Below are 20,194 nucleotides of genomic sequence, written 5' to 3' on the forward strand. Positions count from 1 at the left end.
CCATCCTGGCTAACACAGTGAAACCCTGTCTGCTAAAAATACAAAAAAAAAAAAAAAAAAAAAAGCCGGGTGTGGTGGCGGGCGCCTGTAGTCCCAGCTAACTCAGGAGGCAGAGGCAGGAGAATGGCATGAGACTGGGAGGTGGAGCTTGCAGTGAGCCGAGATTGCGCCACTGCACTCCAGCCTGGGCGACAGAACCAGACTTCATCTCAAAACGAAACAGAAAAGTCTACTAAACTAGATTTGTCGGGAGAAGTATAGCAATGTACAAACCTCCACAAAGAACTATGTTTTTACGGTATTGGAATACCATCAAAGATAGACCAGAAGATTCAGTTTCTAAACAATATTTACGAGAAAAAATGGGAAAAATATATATTGGCATTTCTGCTATAATTGGCCTTTCTGCTGAACATATGCCCTGACTAGAACAATATATGAGAAATATATGACAGCTCTGCAAGGGAGCTACCTCAGATAAAGTGATGCCAACAACACTGAAGATATATTATGGAAGAGACTTTTCCTGAAATTTGTTGGATACTGCCTAGACAAAAGAAAACGTTACCCTCTACAAAGACTTGGAAACATCAAATTTATATTAAAGCTATATTAAAGTTTATAGATACTATGATAGATATCCTTATCCTTTAGTCTCCTTTATGCCTTTCAGAATCATTCCAATAACCTGATTATTTTCCTATCATTAACTATTGTATAGTGTATATGCAGGATTTATTTTCAGACTTAAATCTGCTTAGCTAAGCTAATGAAAATGAGAGATTAAGGGAATCCTTTCCTCTACCTGAGGCTAATGAAAATAAGTGAATTTGGTATAACATCATTTAAGGAAAGTCTAACCAGAAAGCAATGGTGACTAGGACTCTGTGATAGCAGGAAGGAAAACAGTCCATTTGGCACTTCTAAAACTCCTATATATAGCTATCAGCCTAGTTGAGCCTCACAATGCTCTTATGTGTTAATATTGTAGTAATTTCATTTAACAAAAAGAAACATTAGAGCATAAGACAGTCAAGACATTTAGGTATTCCAAGTTAATCTGTGGAAACAATTTGAGAAAATTCCTAAAAAATGAATATTATGAAATTAGACGCCTGACTACTTCAAGGAAGGGATGATTCTACACAGTTAAATCTATGTTCATATGGAATTGGTACTACTAGAGCAGATACTTTCACAAACTCATTTTATGTATATGTTGATTAGAACCCAAGAATCATCAGAAAAGTCTTCAAAAAATACATATTCAGAAAAGAGAAATACTCAATTCTATTTGCTTAAATCATTTATCTCCCTGACAAATGATCAGGGAGATACAGTTCTTGGAAAAGAAACTATACAAAAGAAGTCTTACGAAATTGTTTTAGGAATGGAATACAAACTGAAAAGTTTGAACAATGTAAATATATTACAAAGGCATGCCAATAAAGTGGAATTTACTGAAAGGCCTGTGATCTCAATATCAGAAATTATCTTTAATCCACTGCAATCTAATGACATACTGGATTTAAATACCTTCAGCTTATGGAACCACTCCTGATTGTGTAAAAGGAAATTGGAATAAAAGAATTATGACTAAAGTCCCAAACACCTAAAGTAAAATATTTTAATAGTAGCAGAATTAACAAAGTAAAGCCCATAGAACTATGTCCACTACGGAATAAAATTTACCTGTTTTAATAGTAAAACGTGTAGATGGGTATTTAAAATACTTTTCTTTTTTCTTTTTAGAGACAGTCTTGCTCTATTACGCAGGTTGGAGTGCAGTGGCGTGATATCAGCTTACTGCAAGTTCAGCCTCCTGGGTTTAAGCAAGTCTTGTGCATCAGCCTCCCAAGTAGCTGGGACTACAGGCATGCGCCACCATGCCCAGATAATTTTTCTATTTTTAGTAGACAGGGTTTAGCCATTTTGCCTAGGCTGGTCCTGAACTCCTGGCCTCAAGTGCTCCACCCTTCTCGGCCTCCCAAAGTAGTAGGATTACAGGCGTGAGCCACTGCACCTGGCCTAAAACACTTTTTAAGGTTTCTTTGGAGCTTAGATCTCTGTAGTGCCAGATCCTCTCAATGCCAAAGCAAATTTCCTCTTCATCTTTGTAACTTATCACTTAGCACAGTAAAAGTAGCACAAACCAGGTACCTAGTAAATGGCTTTTGAATTTTATCGTATTTCATGGAAATCTTGATTTCCATATTATCATCTTGGTTAAATATTATACAACTATTACAGTAAAAATATAGTTTATTAGTGCTTTAAATGGAATGATTAGTCTTATACTAAGTATACAAGAAACACTAGTAGCAGACAACTAGAATGTAAGGGGAATGGTGAGGGTTAGAGGAAGGTGAAGGAAGAATATAGAATATAGTCATTCTCTAGTTTTTAATAATAAATCATATTTAAATGTAAACAAAATCTAATAATCATGAGGCACATGCAAGACTATGTACAGATGTCGCTGACATTCATCTCTTAATAACTTTCTTATTAAATACTGTTGTTACCATCTCACCTTTCTACAGTCTTTAAGCATAACAGGAACATAGAAGGCCTTGTACCCACAAACTGCTTTGCTCTACACATAAAAGTTTAAAACGTGTGTGTGTGTTGGGGGTGGGTGAGAGGAGAAAATATAACAGCAATAAGCAACAAATGAGTAAAAAAACAAAACCAAACCAATTTAACCTATTATTTCACATGCTGTGGCTTAGAGTGCTTCAGATTCTAAATAACCTATCATTAAAAAATGAACTATTATCTTAAAAGTTCTCCAAATACTAATTTAATAAAAATGACAATCAGTTCAATTTGGAGAAAAGGAAAGAAAACTGTCATGAAATAGCTCCCTAACCTCTAGGGCAAAGCTGTTTCTCCTTTAAACAGAATGCAAAAGGAAAACCCTCATGGGGATTTAAGAGGGGTTTTAAAATGTAGAAATACATAAATGTTATGCTATACTAACCCTTAAGCAGGAATGACAAGAGTGTCAGAAGTGTACAGAGGATTCAGATACATTTAAAGGGTATCCTAAATTTATATGTATATTTTAAATTTATTTCATTATTATTTTCTTGAGATGCAGTCTCGCTCTGTCGCCCAGGCTGTAGTGTAGTGGCATGATCTTGGCTCACTGCAACCTCCCGGGTTCAAGCAATTCTCCTACCTCAGTCTCCTGAGTAGCTGGGATTACAGGCATACACCATCACACCCAGTTAATTTTTTTATTTTTAGTAGAGACAGGGTTTCACCATGTTGGCCAGCTGGTCTCGAACTCCTGACCGCAGGTGATTCACCTGCCTAGGCCTTCTAAAGTGCTGGGATTACAGGTGTAAGCCACCGTGCCCGGCCTACATTTTAAGTTTAATTAAGTGATTTTTTTCTTTCTGTTTCCCGCCCCGCCCCACTTCCATCAGACATAGAATCTGTGGATTAATAAAGGAGAACAGGAAGAAACGTCCTGAAAATTCGACTGGTAAACTGGTCTTCCTCCTTCAACCTAATCATTAGGACAGGAAAGCTCTGGTTCCTAAAAAATTCCCTGAAACAGGTTGATCGGGTGGGAGCTGGCAGAGGGGAGAAGGAAGCTATGATGCACTTTTCTGAGGCTTTCCACTGTGCAATCTACAAAAAGAATTTCTTGTACACTGTTACCTGTGCATGCTTTTGGGAATAAAATCAGATTTAAGAAAATACCGTACATTTCCTGTTTAAAAGAATATAAAACAGTAAGTCTGGCTTCTACCCCATTCAACATGTAAAACTTCTATTTGGAATGAAAGGTATCAAAATAACTTTCCAATTTATACTAAACATGAAATTCCCTATAATTTTCAAATAAAAAGCATAAATCCTTCCTCCAAATAAAAATAATTACATATTAAAATTGTTTATCTACCTAACTGAAAGAAGAGAGATTATCTGGAATAATTCTGAAAAGTCCTACCTTTTCCTTGCAGCTGGAAAGCATGCTAATAATGCTAAGACAAACTGATTGGACTGAGAGCGCTGGGGACCAGTCTTCTGTTAGAATGGATAAACAGATATGACCATTGCTATAAACATGAGGATGAACAGGAATATTTTCACCAGTAAACATGACCTAAGAGAGAATAAAATTCCATTAAAACTCAAATATTCTCTATTACCAAAAACTAAAATATTCTCCACATATAACAAATATTGATTATAAAAAAACAAAAAATCACCAAAATCAGTGCCAGGAACATGATAAACAACTGCTTATTTGTTTACTCTCATTAACTCAGTAAGTATTGGTTTCACTGAACGAATAACCATGCAGTAGGGTAAAGAAGCCAAATTATTTTTTATTTCGGTTATTTTTGATAAATTCTCCTTAGAAATTCTAAACTACTATGTATTTTTTACTAGTGAAAGACAACTACATTTATAAGAATGACTTTTCAGATTCTGCTTATTGCTCTCTGCATATAAAAATCAATCAAGTATGTTAAAATTCCAAACAAAAATATTCAATTTTGGGAAAATATGAATGACAGGTGGTAGGAACACTCCTACTACTACTACCTGTTAACAATGTTAGCTCTAAGGTGCATGTGCAAAGGGAAATGACTGTTATATATTCCACCTCCTCTAAACTTACACATCCATTATGATGGGCACAAGTTACTAGCTGTTAATCAGTAAATAACTATGTGCCTAGACGAAAAATACAAAAGTTGACCAAGTCTCTCAATTTGCAGTTTTACTCTCCTTTCCCTTTTACTCAATTCTTCTTTAACACTGTTTTTCCTTTCTCTATCTTGTCTCAGCAATGTTTTGAATGGTAATAAATCTATTATTTCCTTCCTTTGCTCTAATAATTCAACAAATATCTTAAAGTAGTTTTTCTTAAACTTATTTACCTAAGCAAACAGGCAGGAGAATAAATTCATATATCCCGAGGAATCTGTAAGCATAGTCCAAAGTTGCTCAAAGAAAGCAGAAGTCTTATGTTTACACTGTGTACTGTATTTATTCTACAGGTTAGCAGTAATTCCTAATTCCTGACCTCGCCAAAAAAACAAACAAACAAAAAACCACATAGCTGGAAGATCTGCTTAAAAATACAAATTCAAGTGTCCTACTTTCACAGATTCTAACTTAGTAAGTATGATTAGATTTTTATAAAACCCATCAGATATAAACCAACAATTCCTAAATCAGATTTACAGTATCTCAGCCCTGCAAACTGCCTCATACCCAAGTACAGCACAATATCAGTAAGGAGAAATCTTACCTTAAGTTATAGCAGAAACTGATAAAAGACATACAGTATTGCTTTAGGCATACCCTTTTTTCTCTTTATAGAGCAGAAAAAAGAACCAGTGAGGTAAATATGAATAGAATAAGGTATGCTATAGTTTTAATATGGAATATGTTACAGGAAATTACCATAAGCTAAGGTTTTATATATATTTTACATATCTAGCTATGAATCTGATTTTGTTACAATTTTACGAAGATTTACATGTGAATAAAGCAGTCTTTCATATGAGTAGTCTTCTAATATTTCAAATATATTAACTAACATATGGGACACATTTCCTTGGCTAAGACTAGATAAGACAGCAAAAGGCATTTTTTTCCCAAAGGAACGATTTTCCATACTTGCATATATTTCTTTTTTTTTTTTTCTTTAAATTCTGGACATCAACCCTCCATTCCCACTAATTAAAAAAAAAAAAGCTAAAAAACAAAAGTAAAGTCTCAAAATAAGAGAAATCAAGTCACTTATCCTACCTAATTGCAGAAGACTCCCTGAAAAGACTTTGACTTTGTAATGGCTATGCTCTAAGCATGACATTTATCTCAGTTACATCTATCGGTGCTAGTACCCTCTTCATTACTTTTTGCTAAAAAAAAAGTATTGCTCTGTAAAAGAAAACAAATGCTTACATGGTCTTATAGTTCCACACTGGAGTCTGTCCACAATTGTTTTTTAATGAAATTTTATTTTTAATAAATATGAACTATAGTTTATTACATCATATGCATCTGATATTCCCATGTGTTGTAGATGTACAGAATGGGAGTTTACAAATCTTATGGACATCTGCCTCGAGGTATTCATTTTGCCATAAAAAGCCATTTGACCAGTAGGATATTTTCATTAAAACACAAGCAATACCCAAGAGTTTCTTCTTTGGCCACGATTATTTATTTTTTTTAAAAGATATTTTTCGGTGTGGCTCATGCCTGTAATCCCAGCACTTTGGCAGGCTGAGGTGGGTGGATCACCTGAGGTCAGGAGTTTGAGACCAGCCTGGCCAACATGGCGAAAACCCGTCTCTACTAAAAAATACAAAAAATTAGTTGGGAGCAGTGGCAAGCACCTGTCATTCCAGCTATTTGGGAGGCTGAGGCAGGAGAATCACTTGAACCCGGGAGGCAGAGGTTGCAGTAAGCTGAGATCGCACTACTGCACCCCAGCCTGGGCGACAAGAGTGAAACTCGGCCTTAAAAAAAAAAAAAAAAGATATTTTTCCCAGTAAGGTCTCTATCAAGAAGTCAAGAAGAATAGTGATCTGAAAGTGCCACAAAAAAAAAAAAAAAAAAAAAAACTGCCAAATTATCTTCTTTGGCAAAACTGAATCAGCAACCTTTAAAGAAAATAGCAACACGAAGGTTACTACATCATGTTTCGCCCAGCCAATTCAGAGCACAAGGAAAACAGTATTTTTCCTAAAGAGAAATGGTTATAAACTAAATCACTTGGCCTGAGAGCCAGTAAGTAGGCATGAACCAAAAGGTACTCAGGAGAGAAGAGAAAGAAAAGCGATGAGTAGCAGTAGAAAACACCTACAGCAGATGCAGCAGACATTCTGTAAGCAAAGAGAACCAGTAATGAAGAAGACAGAAACAACTGTGAAGTAGAAGAGGACTGAGATAAAAATAATTCAGATCTCAATAACCTTTAAATAAAACAGCAGGGGCTCTTTAACATACTACATGCAGGGCAAATGCAGCCACCCTAAAACTTTTAGCAACCAAAACCAGGGGAATTAATTACTTGCATATAATAGGTAACCCTTAGGGCCTAACCTTCCAGACACAGAATTTTAGAAGTTTGTCTAAACATACAAAGGGTGAATTTACATGCCAGAGGTGAATTTCTGAAATAAAAGGAAATTTTTTTCAATAGTTCATTCACATAAGGGGCAAATAAGCATAGTTTCCACAGATGTTTTTTTTTTTCTTTCCCCAGATAGAGTTTTGCTCTTGTTGCCCAGGCTGGAGTGCAATGGTATGACCTTGGCTCTCTGCAATCCCCGCCTCCCAGGTTCAAGTGATTCTCCTGCCTCAGCCTCTGCCTACCACCACACTCAGCTAATATTTTGTATTTTTAGTAGAGATGGGGTTTTACCACGTTGGCCAAGCTGGTCTCGAACTCCTGATCTCAGGTGATCCACCCACCTCAGCCACCCAAAGTGCTGGGGTTACAGGCATGAGTCACGCACCGGCCCACAGATTGTTCTAATGTAAACTTTGCTAATCTGGTTCTCTGCATGGGGAGAGTAACCAAGGCAGAATTTCTTCAACTGCATACTGTTAGCCATCCTCATTTATTTAATACTCACTACAAGCCAAAGGAGAAAGTGAACATTTCAGTTTTTTAACGCAGTCAAGTAGTTTCTACAAACAAGAAATTATTAAGTTGTTTCTAAGGTTCAAAAAATTTTTTTTGGAGTTTCAAGTAGCTGATAAAACTAACTAGAACTGATGTGACAAAACAACTGAACACAATAAATTTGAAACCATAGGAACTTTGCAAATGTATTCAAAATAGTCATATGAACAGCCAACGATGGAGACCACAGACATTCCTTGCTGCATAAATTACACTAAGTAAAATGGAATTACAGATTTTTAAAGAACTATTTGATGGAAATACAGTTTTAGAAAAGGATCTTAGACCGAATGTACATGAATCAAGTTTGAAGTTGCATTAGAAACAGTCTTTTTTTTTTGAGATGGAGTCTCGCACTGTTGCCCAGGCTGGAGTGCAATGGCCCGATCTCTGCTCACTGCAAGCTCCGTCTCCTGGGTTTACATGATTCTCCTGCCTCAGCCTCCCAAGTAGCTGGGATTACAGGCGCACAACACCACGCCCAGCTAATTTTTTGTATTTTTAGTAGAGATGGGGTTTCACTATATGCTGGCCAGACTGGTCTTGAACTCCTGACCTCGTGATCCGCCCTCCTCGGCTTCCCAGAGCGCTGGGATTACAGGCGTGAGCCACTGCACCCAGACTGGAAGCAGTCTTTAATTATTACTACATTTCCAAACATCTCCCAAGCAGTATGGCTTATTCAAAAGCAAGTGAGAGCTAAGAGAGAAATAATTATGCTCAGGGTATGTATCATTTTGGAGATAAGTATGTTTATCCCACAACCAACCTAAAATTTTAAGCAGGCCAATCTCTGGGTAACTTTTGGGTACTGTGAATGTAGTGCCTTTCATAAAACTACTAAAATCTACACTGAAAGCCACCATAGTGATAAAAATCAAAAATAAGAATGAACAGGGGCTGGGGATGGTGACTCACACCCGTAATCCTAGCACTTTGGGAGGTCAATGTGGGAGGATCACTTGAGCCCTGGAGCTCAAGACCAGCCTGGGCAACAAAGTAAGAACCCATCTCTAAAAAAAATAGTAACTAGCCACGTGTGGTGGCATGCTCCTGTAGTCCCAGCTACTCAGGAGGCTAAGGTGAGAGGATTGTTTGAGCCAGGAGTCTGAGGTTGCAGTTGAGCTATGACAGCCCATGGCACTTCAGCCTGGGCAACACAGTGAGACCCTGTCTTGAAAAAAAAAAAAAAAAAAAAAACCTCACTCAAAGTTGGTGTAGTCAGAGAAATAAATAGTTCAATATTATAGCTACCAATATTTACAATGACTTAATAAAAATCAATAATTGAAAGTAGACTTGTCATTGTACACTTCTATATGTTTATACAGTTTACCAAAAACCTCTGCATTATTGCTAAGAACAAAATAAAGGATGGATATCAGATAACTTTCTGATATGAAATTCAAGAATTTTCAAACATCAAGCCCAATACTGAAAGACCTTATGGTACTGAGATCTTACCACAAAGGAGGCACACTACTGTTCAGATTAGAGGTGCAGAGGTAGTTAGAAAGTCAATAACCTAACATGGTGTCAAGCTAGGCCAAAACACAGTGTATATAAACGAGCAGTAAAAAACAGAATTATAAAAGCCAATCTACAATATGGATACCAAGGTTTTTCCAGGGACAGTATGAGGAAAATATGTTCTCTGATTACAATTATTATAAGATAGTACTTAATGCAGACGACAGTACTTAATGTGTAACTACATAAACTGAACATACAAGCAATCAGTTTATTGTTGTAAAGCAAACTAAATCAGATATTTATGTATAACATACAATATAGGTAGTCTACCATACATGGTATTTGATAAAAATGACCGGAGATTGGAACTTAGCATAGCTTTCAATTCAATTCTCCCTTTTTAGTCCTCTCATACACAGCAAGCATCCATAAGTGTTCCCTGATACTCTGTAATAACTAGTACCATGTAGCTATAGTGCAAAGACAAAATTATTGGACACAACGAAACTAAACCTGGATTGCCTTGGATGGTAATCATTCTCTTCCCTTTATACTCTATGTTCTTTTAGCCTACTAGTCTAATCCTCTATCTTCCTTCCCCTTGACCCCCAAGGCTTCAGTGAATAGGGTTCACTGTTAACCTTCTTGTCAGGTGTCCAAGATGCTTGACAATTTAAGGCAATAAAAATTGTTATTCAAAGACTTTGGAAAGCTTGAACATCACCCCATTGAAAGAGGATGGAAAATCAGACCAGGAAAAAAAGACAAGATGAGGACATCATGAACATAGGTTCTGGATCTCTGCAAAGAATGAGTTTTGAGCAACAGAAAAGGGTCCATGGTAAGGAGGCATGAATAGGAGGGGGGAATGAGGATGAAGAGGAAGGTAATTACTCTTTTGCCTCAGTACTTTTAAAGCTTTATAATCAAGGCAATTGTACTTTCAGCACCACTCTTAGCAACAAAATGGCTTCAAATCAAAGAGACACTGTCCCCTTCCCTCTAAAATAAACATTTTCCCTATTTCTAAAATACTGAAAATGTCTTCATCAAAAATTAGCTAAAAGTCTCTAAAACAAGGCTGGGCACGGAGGCTCAAGCCTGTAATCCCAGCAGTTTGGGAGGCCGAAATGGGCGGCTCACTGGGGGTTAGGAGTTCCAGACCAGCCTGGCCAACATGGCAAAACCTTGTCTCTACTAAAAACACAAAAATTAGCCGGGCGTTGTGGTGCGTGCCTGTAATCCCAGCTCCTGTGGAGGCTGAGGCAGGAGAATCGATTGAACCCGGGAGGCGGAGGTTGCAGTGAGCCAAGATTGCGCCACTTCGCTCCAGCCTGGGCAACAGAGTGAGACTCTGTCTCAATAAAAAAATAAATAAAAGTGCCCAGGCATGGTGGCTCACACCTATAATCCCAGTACTTTGGGAGGCTGAGGCGGGCAGATCACAAGGTCAGGAGTTCGAGACCAGCCTGGCCAACATGGTGAAACCCCATTTCTAACTAAAGATACAAAAAAAATTAGCTGGGTGTGGTGGTGCATGCCTGTAATCCCAGCTACTCAGGAGGCTGAGGCAGGAGAATCGCTTGAACCCAGAAGGCAGAGGTTGAGATGAGCCAAGATTGTGCCACTGCACTACAGCCTGGGTGACAGGGCGAGACTTCGTCTCAAAAATAATAATGATAATAAATCAATGTAATGCAGATGTATTTCAGATTTGTTTCACTCAAATAGAATGCTCTAACAGAGGAAAGGGGTACAAATACTGGATATGTAAAGGAATGGAAGAACTTTCTCTTGGATATAGAAAGGAAAAGTAGTAATAGAGTCAAGATACTAAGCTTGAGGACTTCAGAGGTTTTTTTTGTTTTGTTTTGAGATGGAGTCTCGCTCTGTCGCCAGGCTGGAATGCAGTGGCACAATCTTGACTCTGCAACCTCCACCTTCCAGGTTCAAGCAATTCTCCTGCCTCAGCCTGCCGAATAGCTGGGACTACAGGTGCACACCACCATGCCCAGCTGATTTTTGCATTTTTAGTACGGGTTTCACCATGTTGGCCAGGTTGGTCTCAAACTCCTGACCTCAACTGATCTGCCTGCCTTGGCCTCCCAAAGTGCTGGGATTAGAGGTATGAGCCACCACGCCCAGTTGTGGACTTCAGAGTTTTGATGGAGATGGGCCATCCCTCCTAATACCTATGATAGAAACGTCAAGCTTCTTTCACACTGCAAGACCCTTTTTGGTGAGCCCCAAAATAACCTTCCACTCTCATCTCCTGCTGTAATCCCCCATGTATCGACACATAAAACTACATGAGCCTATGCTCACAAATGTAAGGAGGCCAAGTCCTTTCACACATTGCCCTATACTTTTCACATAAACTCTTTTTGTCCTTTAAGGCCCAGTTCTACCAGTTCAAATAGGTTTTTCTTTGCCCCCTTAGAATATTCTAAATTGGTTGCTTTCCCTTTTGCCCCCAAAGCATACAATTCACACTTCAGTTGTCTGTACAGTTGCATATGCCAAAAATCATGGAGTCTTCCTTGACTCCTCCTTCAATCATACTCCAAATTAATCCATTAGCAAATCCTGTTGATTCAACCTTTAAAACAGGTCCAAAACATGACCACCTTCCAAAACGTCCACTGCTACCTTTCTGGTGCAAGTCACCATCATCTCTCACCTGGGTTACTTTAATGGCCTATCTGATCTCCCTACACCTTTATGCCCTGAACGGTTTATATGCCACACAACAGCCAGACTGTTCCTTTTAACTTTAAATAGGACTACATCGTTCCTCTGCTCAAAACTTTCCAAAGGCTTCCCCATCTCACTAAGAGTAAAAAGTCAAAATTCTTACAAGGGGCTATAAATGTCCTATATAATCTGTGATGACCCCTCCAGCCCAAATGATCTCTCTGACTAATACAGTTCGGATGTTTGTTCCCTCCAAATCTCATGTTGAAATGTAACCCCCAGTGTTGGAGGTGGGGCCTCGTGGGAGGTGTGTGGGTCACTCGGGGTGTGTGCTCTCATGAATGGCTTGGTGATGTCCTCAACAGTGAATGAGTTCTCGTGAGATCTGGTTGTTTCAAAATGTGTGGCACCTCGCCACTGACTCTTGCTCCCACTCTCGCCATGTGAGACACCTGCTCCCTCTTCACCTTCTGCCATGATGGTAAGCGTCCTGAGGCCATCACCAGAAGCAGATGTGGCACTATGCTTCTTGTACAGCCTGCAGAACTGTGAGCCAATTAAACCTCTTTTCTTTATAAATTACCCAGCCTCAGGTATTTCTTTATAGCAGTGCAAAAATGGCCTAATACACTGACCTAGGCCTTACACTCCCCTTCCTGTTTATACACCACTCCAGGGACCCGTCCTACATATTCCAGATTTAGAGCCTTTGCATTTTATCTTCATCTGTTCTTTCTCTCAACTCTTTCAAATGGCTTACTCCTGCAAATCTTTCAGATCTCTCCTCCAATGTCACCTTCTCAGTGAAATCTTTCCCAATGACTCTATCCAATATTTCAACACCCTCATCTCCCCTTCTGTACTTTTCCCTCACCATCTTCCATACTATATGTATTTTACTCATTGCTTACTGTCTCTCCCCACAAGAATGCAAACTCCATGTAAGCAGAGTTTCTGTTGCTGCTGCAGTTTTGGTCATCAATGAATCACCAGCACCCAGCACAGTGTCTGTCCCATGATACATCCTCAAGAAATACGGAATGAATATTTACCTATCCAAATACTAAACAGATTATAAACTGTTTAAAGGCAGGCCCAATGCCTTTTAAATCTCTGTATTCTCTCCCCTCTCTCAAGAAACAGTATTTGATACACAATTCATGCCCAATACATGTTGAATTAACCAACCATTTACCTGTATCCTAGCATAAAAAAGCAGAATATGTACATAGAAAGATATTTTCTGTATGGCTGACAGTAAATGTACATTAGTGGCAAGCAGTGATGAAAAGATGCCTCATCTCTGTTTCCATATTAACTGACAAATTGTTTGTTGTTATTCTTTCTTTTAAGGCAAATGACTGAGCCAAACATATTTTAGATAGGTAACTTTTTCATTATAAGGCAGGACACAACATGAGACATAAAATATAACTGGTAGGAAGAAAAACACAACAAACCATAATGGTGTGTAACAGTCTTACTAATCTCATTTACAGGTACAAAAGCAGTAATTTCACAATGAGATTGATCTATTCTAGAAATATTTTCCAAATTCTACTCTTGTAACTAGTGATAAACTCAGTACTGTTCATTGCATAGAAAGATGAAAGACTTTTCTTTCTTTTTTTTTTAGAGATGGAGTTGCCCTACGTTGCCCAGGCTGGTCTCAAACTCCTGGGCTGCCTTGGCCTCTCAAAGTGCTTGGATTACAGGCATGAGTACCATGCCCAGCCAGAAAGAATGAAAGACTAATTTATGTAACAAGTGCTAATGCTATAGAGTTTCATCAAATAAAATTTTGGGGGAATTTTACTGCCCTAGAGGACTGGTTCTAGCCACTTTCTCAGGGCAGTGGATCTCTGGAAAGTTTCAGTTATTGGAAAAATCTTGAAGTCTATAAGTACATCAAGTATCGATGTTTGACCCATTATAATTATGTTAAAACTACATAGATTATGTATAAATACATTTTAAAAAATTTTAAAGTATTACTGGCCTGAGTAGTTCTGCCATTTTCCCAATCAATGGATATTAGAATATACAACCTCTATGCCATGTGAGGGACTACAGAATTAACTGATATTAAAAAGGAATCCTCACTGGGCGTGCCTATGATCCCAGTACTTTGACAGGCCGAGGCGGGCAGATCACTTTAGGACAGGAGTTCAAGACCAGCTGGACCAACATGGTGAAACCTTGTTTCTACCAAAAATACAAAAAAAAATTAGCCAGGCATGGTGGTGCATACCTGTAGTTCCAACTACTCAGAGAGGCTGAGGTGGGAGGATGGTTTAAGCCCAGGAGGCAGAGGTTGCAGTGAGCAGAGATCGCACCAGTGCACTCCAGCCTGGGCAACAGAGCGAGACTCTGTCTCAAAAAAATAAAAAACAAACAAACAAACAAAACAAAATAAAAAAACCAAGCTAGGCATGGCGGCACATGGCTGTAGTCCCTGCTACTCTGGAGGCTGAGGTGGAAGGATCACTTGAGCCCAGGAGTTGGAGGCTGCAGTGAGCTATGATTACACCACAGCATAAGTAGATGACAGAGGGAGACTCTGTCTCCGCACCCCCACCCCACCAAAAAGTAAATTAAAAAAGGAATCCTTATATTTCAAAAACAGTGAGAATAACTGGCCTAGAGCTTTCAAAGGTACCATTCATTCCACATATAATCTTTCACTTTCAGAGAGAAAATTATTACATAGATAAATAGGCATTTTTTCCACACCGGTACTCACATCTAATTGGCAGTATGGCAAAGGAGGAAAGGAAAGACTTGGGTTTGGGTCTTGACTGTTCTATAAACTAGGTATTAAAACGTGAACAAGGCACTTCACTTCTACAAGTTTCAATTTCTTCACATATAAAATGAGGATAAATCTACCTCCCCTAACCACTTCATTAAAAGATGTTAGAAAACAAAATCAGAATGGAAGTTAAATTATGAAGTACTATAGAAATATTACCATACAGAATGCATGCAGGTGCAGAAAAAGTTAAGTTTGGATGGATGTGACTACACAGGGACTTGAATGCCAGGCTAAAAACTTGATTCCATAGGAAATAAAGAAACATTAAGAGGTTTTACTGTCAGGGGGTGGGGAATTCTGGGGATGGTGGAGTGAGACAGTGTGTGTGTGTCTGTGTGTGGTGGGGGGCTGGAGTGGGGTGTGGGAGTGTGTGTGTGTGTGTGGGGGGGGGGGATGTGTGTGCATGTCCATGTGTGTGGTATGTAACCAATGAGATAACTGTGCCTTCAAAGAAATCTAATGGCACCGTGAAAGGATGCATAGGAATTCAAAGAACTAAAGGCTATTGTAATGGTTCAATTAAAAGATAAAAACCTGGACTACGCCAGGCATGGTGGCTCACACATGTAATCCCAGCACTTTGGGAGGCCAAGGAGGTGGGCTGATTGCTTGAGCCCAGGAGCTCGAGACTAGTCTGGGCAACATGGCAAGACCCCATCTCTACAAAAAATATAAAAATCAGCTGGGTGTGCCATCAGATGGCCAAATCATTATTTACTGGACCAGACCTTTTCAAAACTATCAAGCAGATAGTCAAGGCTTGTAAAGTGTGCCAAAGAAATAATCCCCTGCACTGCAGGCCATACATTTCAATCCCTCTATCTTTAACCTCCTTGTTAAGTTTGTCTCTTCCAGAAGTGAAGCTGTAAAACTACAAATGGTTCTTCAAATGGAGCCCCAGACAGTCCATGACTAAAATTTACCACAGACCCCTGGACTGGCCTGCTAGCCCATGCTCCGATGTTAATTACATTGAAGGCACCCCTCCTGAGGAAATCTCAATGCACAACCCCTACTAAGCCCCAATTCAGCGGGAAGCAGTTAGAGCAGTCGTCGGCCAACCTCCCCAATAGCACTTAGGTTTTCCTGTTGAGAGTGGGGACTGAGAGACAGGACTAGCTGGATTTCCTAGGCCGACGAAGAATCCCTAAGCCTAGCTGGGAAGGTGACCACTTCCACCTTTAAACACAGGGTTTGCAACTTAGCTCACACCTGACCAATCAGATAGTAAAGAGAGCTCACTAAAACGCTAATTAGGCAAAAACAGGAGGTAAAGAAATAGCCAATCATCTGTTTCCTGAGAGCACAGAGGGAGGGACAATGATCAGGAAATAAACCCAGACATTCGAGCCGGCAACGTCAACCCACTTTGGGTCCCCTCCCTTTGTATGGGAACTCTGTTTTCACTCTATTAAATCTTGCAACTGCAAAAAAAAAAAAAAAAAAAAAAATTAGCTGGGTGTGGTGGCATGCACCTGTAGTCCCAGCTTCTTCGGAGGCTGATATGGGAGGATCACTTGAGCCCAGGCGGCAGCAGTTGCAGTGAGCCAAGATTGCACCACTGCACTCCAACCTGGGTGACAAAGCGAGATGCTGTCTCCAAAAAAACAAAACAAAAACAAATGAATAAACAAAAAACCAGACTACAGCACTGACATCAAGAAAAGAATGGGCTACCTTTCAAATGTAGGAGGGAGGAGTGTGGAAAAGAGAAAAACTGAACACAAAAATAGATAGGTGGACAGTAACCCAGGATAAAGAAAAACAAAATGTTCTTTGTTATTGGAAAGGTCAAGTTTAGTTGTGTTAAATTTGAGATGTCTGGAGGTACTCAAGTATTCCAACAAGGGTGTGAAACTAAGCCTTAAAAAAAGAGGTGTTCCCAGAGCTGTACTGGGAGTTAGCTGCTTAAGATGACTGAAGGTGAAAGAAGAGTGAGAAGAGTAACACAGTGCTGAATAAAGAACCTGGATAACACCAATGTTAGAAGAGCAGGCAGAAATAAAATCAGGGAAGGAAGATAAAATGAATTTGAAGTAGGACAATAGAGAGAATTTATTACAAATGCTGTAACTTACAGAAATATTAAAGAAGAAATTCAACATAATGTTTAAGTTTGATATTTGATTTAGAATTAAATATTAAGGAAAGAGTTTAGAGAACACATTTTTGACTTGGTTTCATGCTTAGAGAAATATTATTTTCCTCTGGTGAAAAATCTGTAAGCTCCCAGAGTAAGCCTTCCCCCAATATCTCCCTAGCCAAAAGCTTTTGAATTGGTGTGAAATATTCTTCCTTCCCATATCATCAATGAACTTAGTTGAAGGTAGACAAATAGGCTGATGATGAAAACAGACTGAGATCCTGTTGTCTCCACACATTTATAGTCAGAAATGATGCTGGCCAGCCAGAAAGCAACAAAAGTGATGACAATTTTCTGGAGAGAAGATGTTTGTTCTGACTTTTTATTATAGTCTACAAATGCTTATTACAGACATCTAGAGGTCACAATAGCACATACCCTTTCACTTTAACTTTTATGAAAATGATAAAAATAAGTCCTAAAAATCTGGGTAGTTTTCTGCTCACATGAAAATTTTAGAACTTAAGGAGTCAGTATCCATTTAAATCTATGCTTTAAAACAATTATCTTTACTTATAGCATGATACAATAACTGACTTCTATCTCTTCTCTTACATAACTAAGAAAAGATTAAGCTGTATTTGGTATATTATTTAAAGAGACAATGAAATATGATTTTCCTCCAAATAGTACACTTCAGCACCTAACAAGCTAAATTTTCACTATCTGGGAAATACTTCAGGTATTTGGTTGTATTTTCCAGAATAGCTCATTTGCTAGCAATACTAGAGAGAGTTGGCATTACGTCTTACCATTTTAGCCAACGGATCTCACAAGCCTCAAATTTTAAAAATGAAGTGCTTTGTTATAATAATTCTCTGAAGAATAAGTAATTATAGTAACTCATTTACTTATCTTACCAAGCCAGAAACCTGGAAGTCATCCTAGAGTCTTCCTTTCTCTAACCTCTAATCATTTACCATAGTTAAATAGCTCTCAAAAAACATTTCTCTACCACCATTATCCCTTGTCTAAGTATTAAGCTATTACCTAAACTCACTGGGCATCAAATTATAATAATCAGACTTTGTGCTGATGTTTAGATATTTAATATCTGATGATGTACTCTGCCCTTCCAGTACTAAAAGGCTGCAAGGACAGCAGGTCAATGCAAAATCATAGTACTCCTTCCAACAGAGAACTTTTCTCTTCCCCATGTGATTCTACCATCTGACCTAGGAGAAGTGCCTCCAGTTATTCCAAAATGCCAACTTCTCCGACGGCCTAGAGCAGTGGTCCCCGATCTTTTTGGGGTTGGTGGACTGGTTTGGTGGAAGACAATTTTTCCATGGATGGGGTTGGGGGTTGGATGATGGTTCTGGGATGAAACTGTTCCATCTCAGATCATCAGGCATTAGATTCTCATAAGAAGTGTGCTATCTAGATCCCTCGCATGCGCAGTTCACAATAAGGCTCGTACTCCTATGAGAATCTAATGCCATCGCTGATCTGACAGGAGGCAGAGCTCAGGCGGTAATGCTGCTCACCTCCTGTGTGGCCCGACTCCTAACAGGCCATGGACTAGTACCAGTCCACAGCATGGGGGTTGGGGACCCCTGGCCTAGAGGCCTGGTTAGATTTCTATTCCCTTTTCTGTTAGCATTTATGGATAAGCAACAAATGAAACAATTTTAGAAGCAAAATGCAGTAAAGCCCTAATCCCAATAAAGTGTAATGTTCATATTTTGATTATATTACAAATAAGATAATGAAATAACAAATCCATCTACATACGTATAACTGATTTATATGTTTTTACTGAGTCAAACATCTCTGGCATTTAGCTATCTAAAAATACAAAAAAAAAAATTTAAAGCAAGGCAATTACCTGAGGAGAGTCAAAAGGATATCGACTACTAAATTTAAATAGAAGTTGAAATTTTTCCCCTTCATATAAGGTACCTGGTGCACCTTCCATGTCTACAATCCACCTAGAATAGAAAAGGCAAATTAAAAACTTAAGAAAATAGAGACTGGGGTAAGGAGGAGAAAAGAGGACACCAAGTACTTCCTATACACTAAGCACTAGGACAAGAGTTGGTTATGTGTAACAGCACATGCCAGCCTCCCAATAACTCTCTTACTGTTAATTCTCATGACCCCCTTCTCTGACACTCAGGGGTGAAATACCCAGATCAAGGTCAGACAGCTAGCAAAAGACAGAGCCAGGTCTAAAAAAGCAAACTAAATAAAAACCCAAGGCCGGATGTGGTGGCTCACGCCTGTAATCCCAGAACTTTGGGAGGCCAAGGCAGGCGGATCATGAGGTCAGGAGTTCAAGACTAGCCTGACCAACATGGTGAAACCAGTCTCTACTAAAAATACAAAAATTAGCCGGGCATGGTGGTGTGCACCTGTAATCCCAGCTACTCAGGAGGCTGAGGCAGGAGAATCGCTTGAACCCGGGAGGCAGAGATTGCAGTGAGCCAAGATCGCGCCACTGCACTCCAGCCTGGGCTATAGAGCAAGAATGTCTCAAAATAAACAAACAAACAAACAAACAAACCTCAAACTAAGGTACACTGACACCAAAGCCTGTGCTCTTCCTAATTGATTTATACCTTATTTTTTCAAAGTACCATTTCTACAATGCTGATATTACGTATTCTATACATAACATCAAACTAAGCAACTGCCTTTCTGATTATTACTGGTGGAAGCCATGGAGAAATACGTATAGACAATGACCACAGAGAACTGTAGCTGCCAGACTTATTTTTTTCATCAACATTCTAGAGAAGATTAACAGGGTAAGGGGAGCTAAATTGACATCATTCCACTTACTCTGATGATTAAGCAAGGCTTTGTACTGACTTTCCTTTATCTCTCACTATGTTTCAATTGTTTAATAAAGCCCATTTCTACGGCATCTATGCAAGCCTACTTTGTTTCATATATAACAATCATAAACATAAATGTGTTATTTATGGTTTATATACTATTCTTGTTATTTTCTTTAAGATGGGGGGAAGAATAAGGGATAATGACAGCAAAGATAACAGGGCAGCATTAGAAGCAAAAGTGAATTGAAGTCATTAACAATGTGTTCCTAATTATAGCTCTGTCACTTATAATTCTTGTACACCTGGGCAATTCTCTTGAACTTTTCAGTTATTAAACTTTCTTGTATTTAAAATACAAGAAAACAAAAGGAAGACAGGAAATACAGTGTTGCGATTCTAGTCATCACCACGCATACTATGAACTTAGGATTATGTAAAATAATAAATGTACCTATTCTCTAAAAGAAATCAGCTACAGTATACAGACTCTTAAGAGCATGGCTATTCATTTTAAGAATGCACGCTGAGTACCATACATGGTAATAAAAGATACAACCATAGACCCAAGAGACAATATTTTATAGTGAAATTAGACAGTTATAACTGAAGTTATACTG

General features: G+C 38.7%; 1 protein-coding gene across 5 annotated transcripts in view; it reads right to left on the reverse strand.

Moving 5' to 3' along the window:
• The window catches only part of UBE2W (ubiquitin conjugating enzyme E2 W), an 87,442-nt gene that overhangs the window by 18,178 nt on the left and 49,070 nt on the right, over positions 1-20,194 (reverse strand). For all 5 annotated transcript variants that reach the window (XM_054561769.2, XM_054561768.2, XM_003777269.5 and 2 more), the window contains 2 exons: positions 18,623-18,725; positions 3,965-4,120 (listed from right to left, as the gene is read on the reverse strand). In XM_054561769.2, coding sequence (XP_054417744.1) covers positions 3,965-4,120; positions 18,623-18,725 — 259 coding nt within the window. The remainder of the gene's footprint in view (positions 1-3,964; positions 4,121-18,622; positions 18,726-20,194) is intronic.

Source organism: Pongo abelii, chromosome 7, assembly GCF_028885655.2.
Source record: "Pongo abelii isolate AG06213 chromosome 7, NHGRI_mPonAbe1-v2.0_pri, whole genome shotgun sequence".
Classification (NCBI taxonomy): domain Eukaryota; kingdom Metazoa; phylum Chordata; class Mammalia; order Primates; family Hominidae; genus Pongo; species Pongo abelii.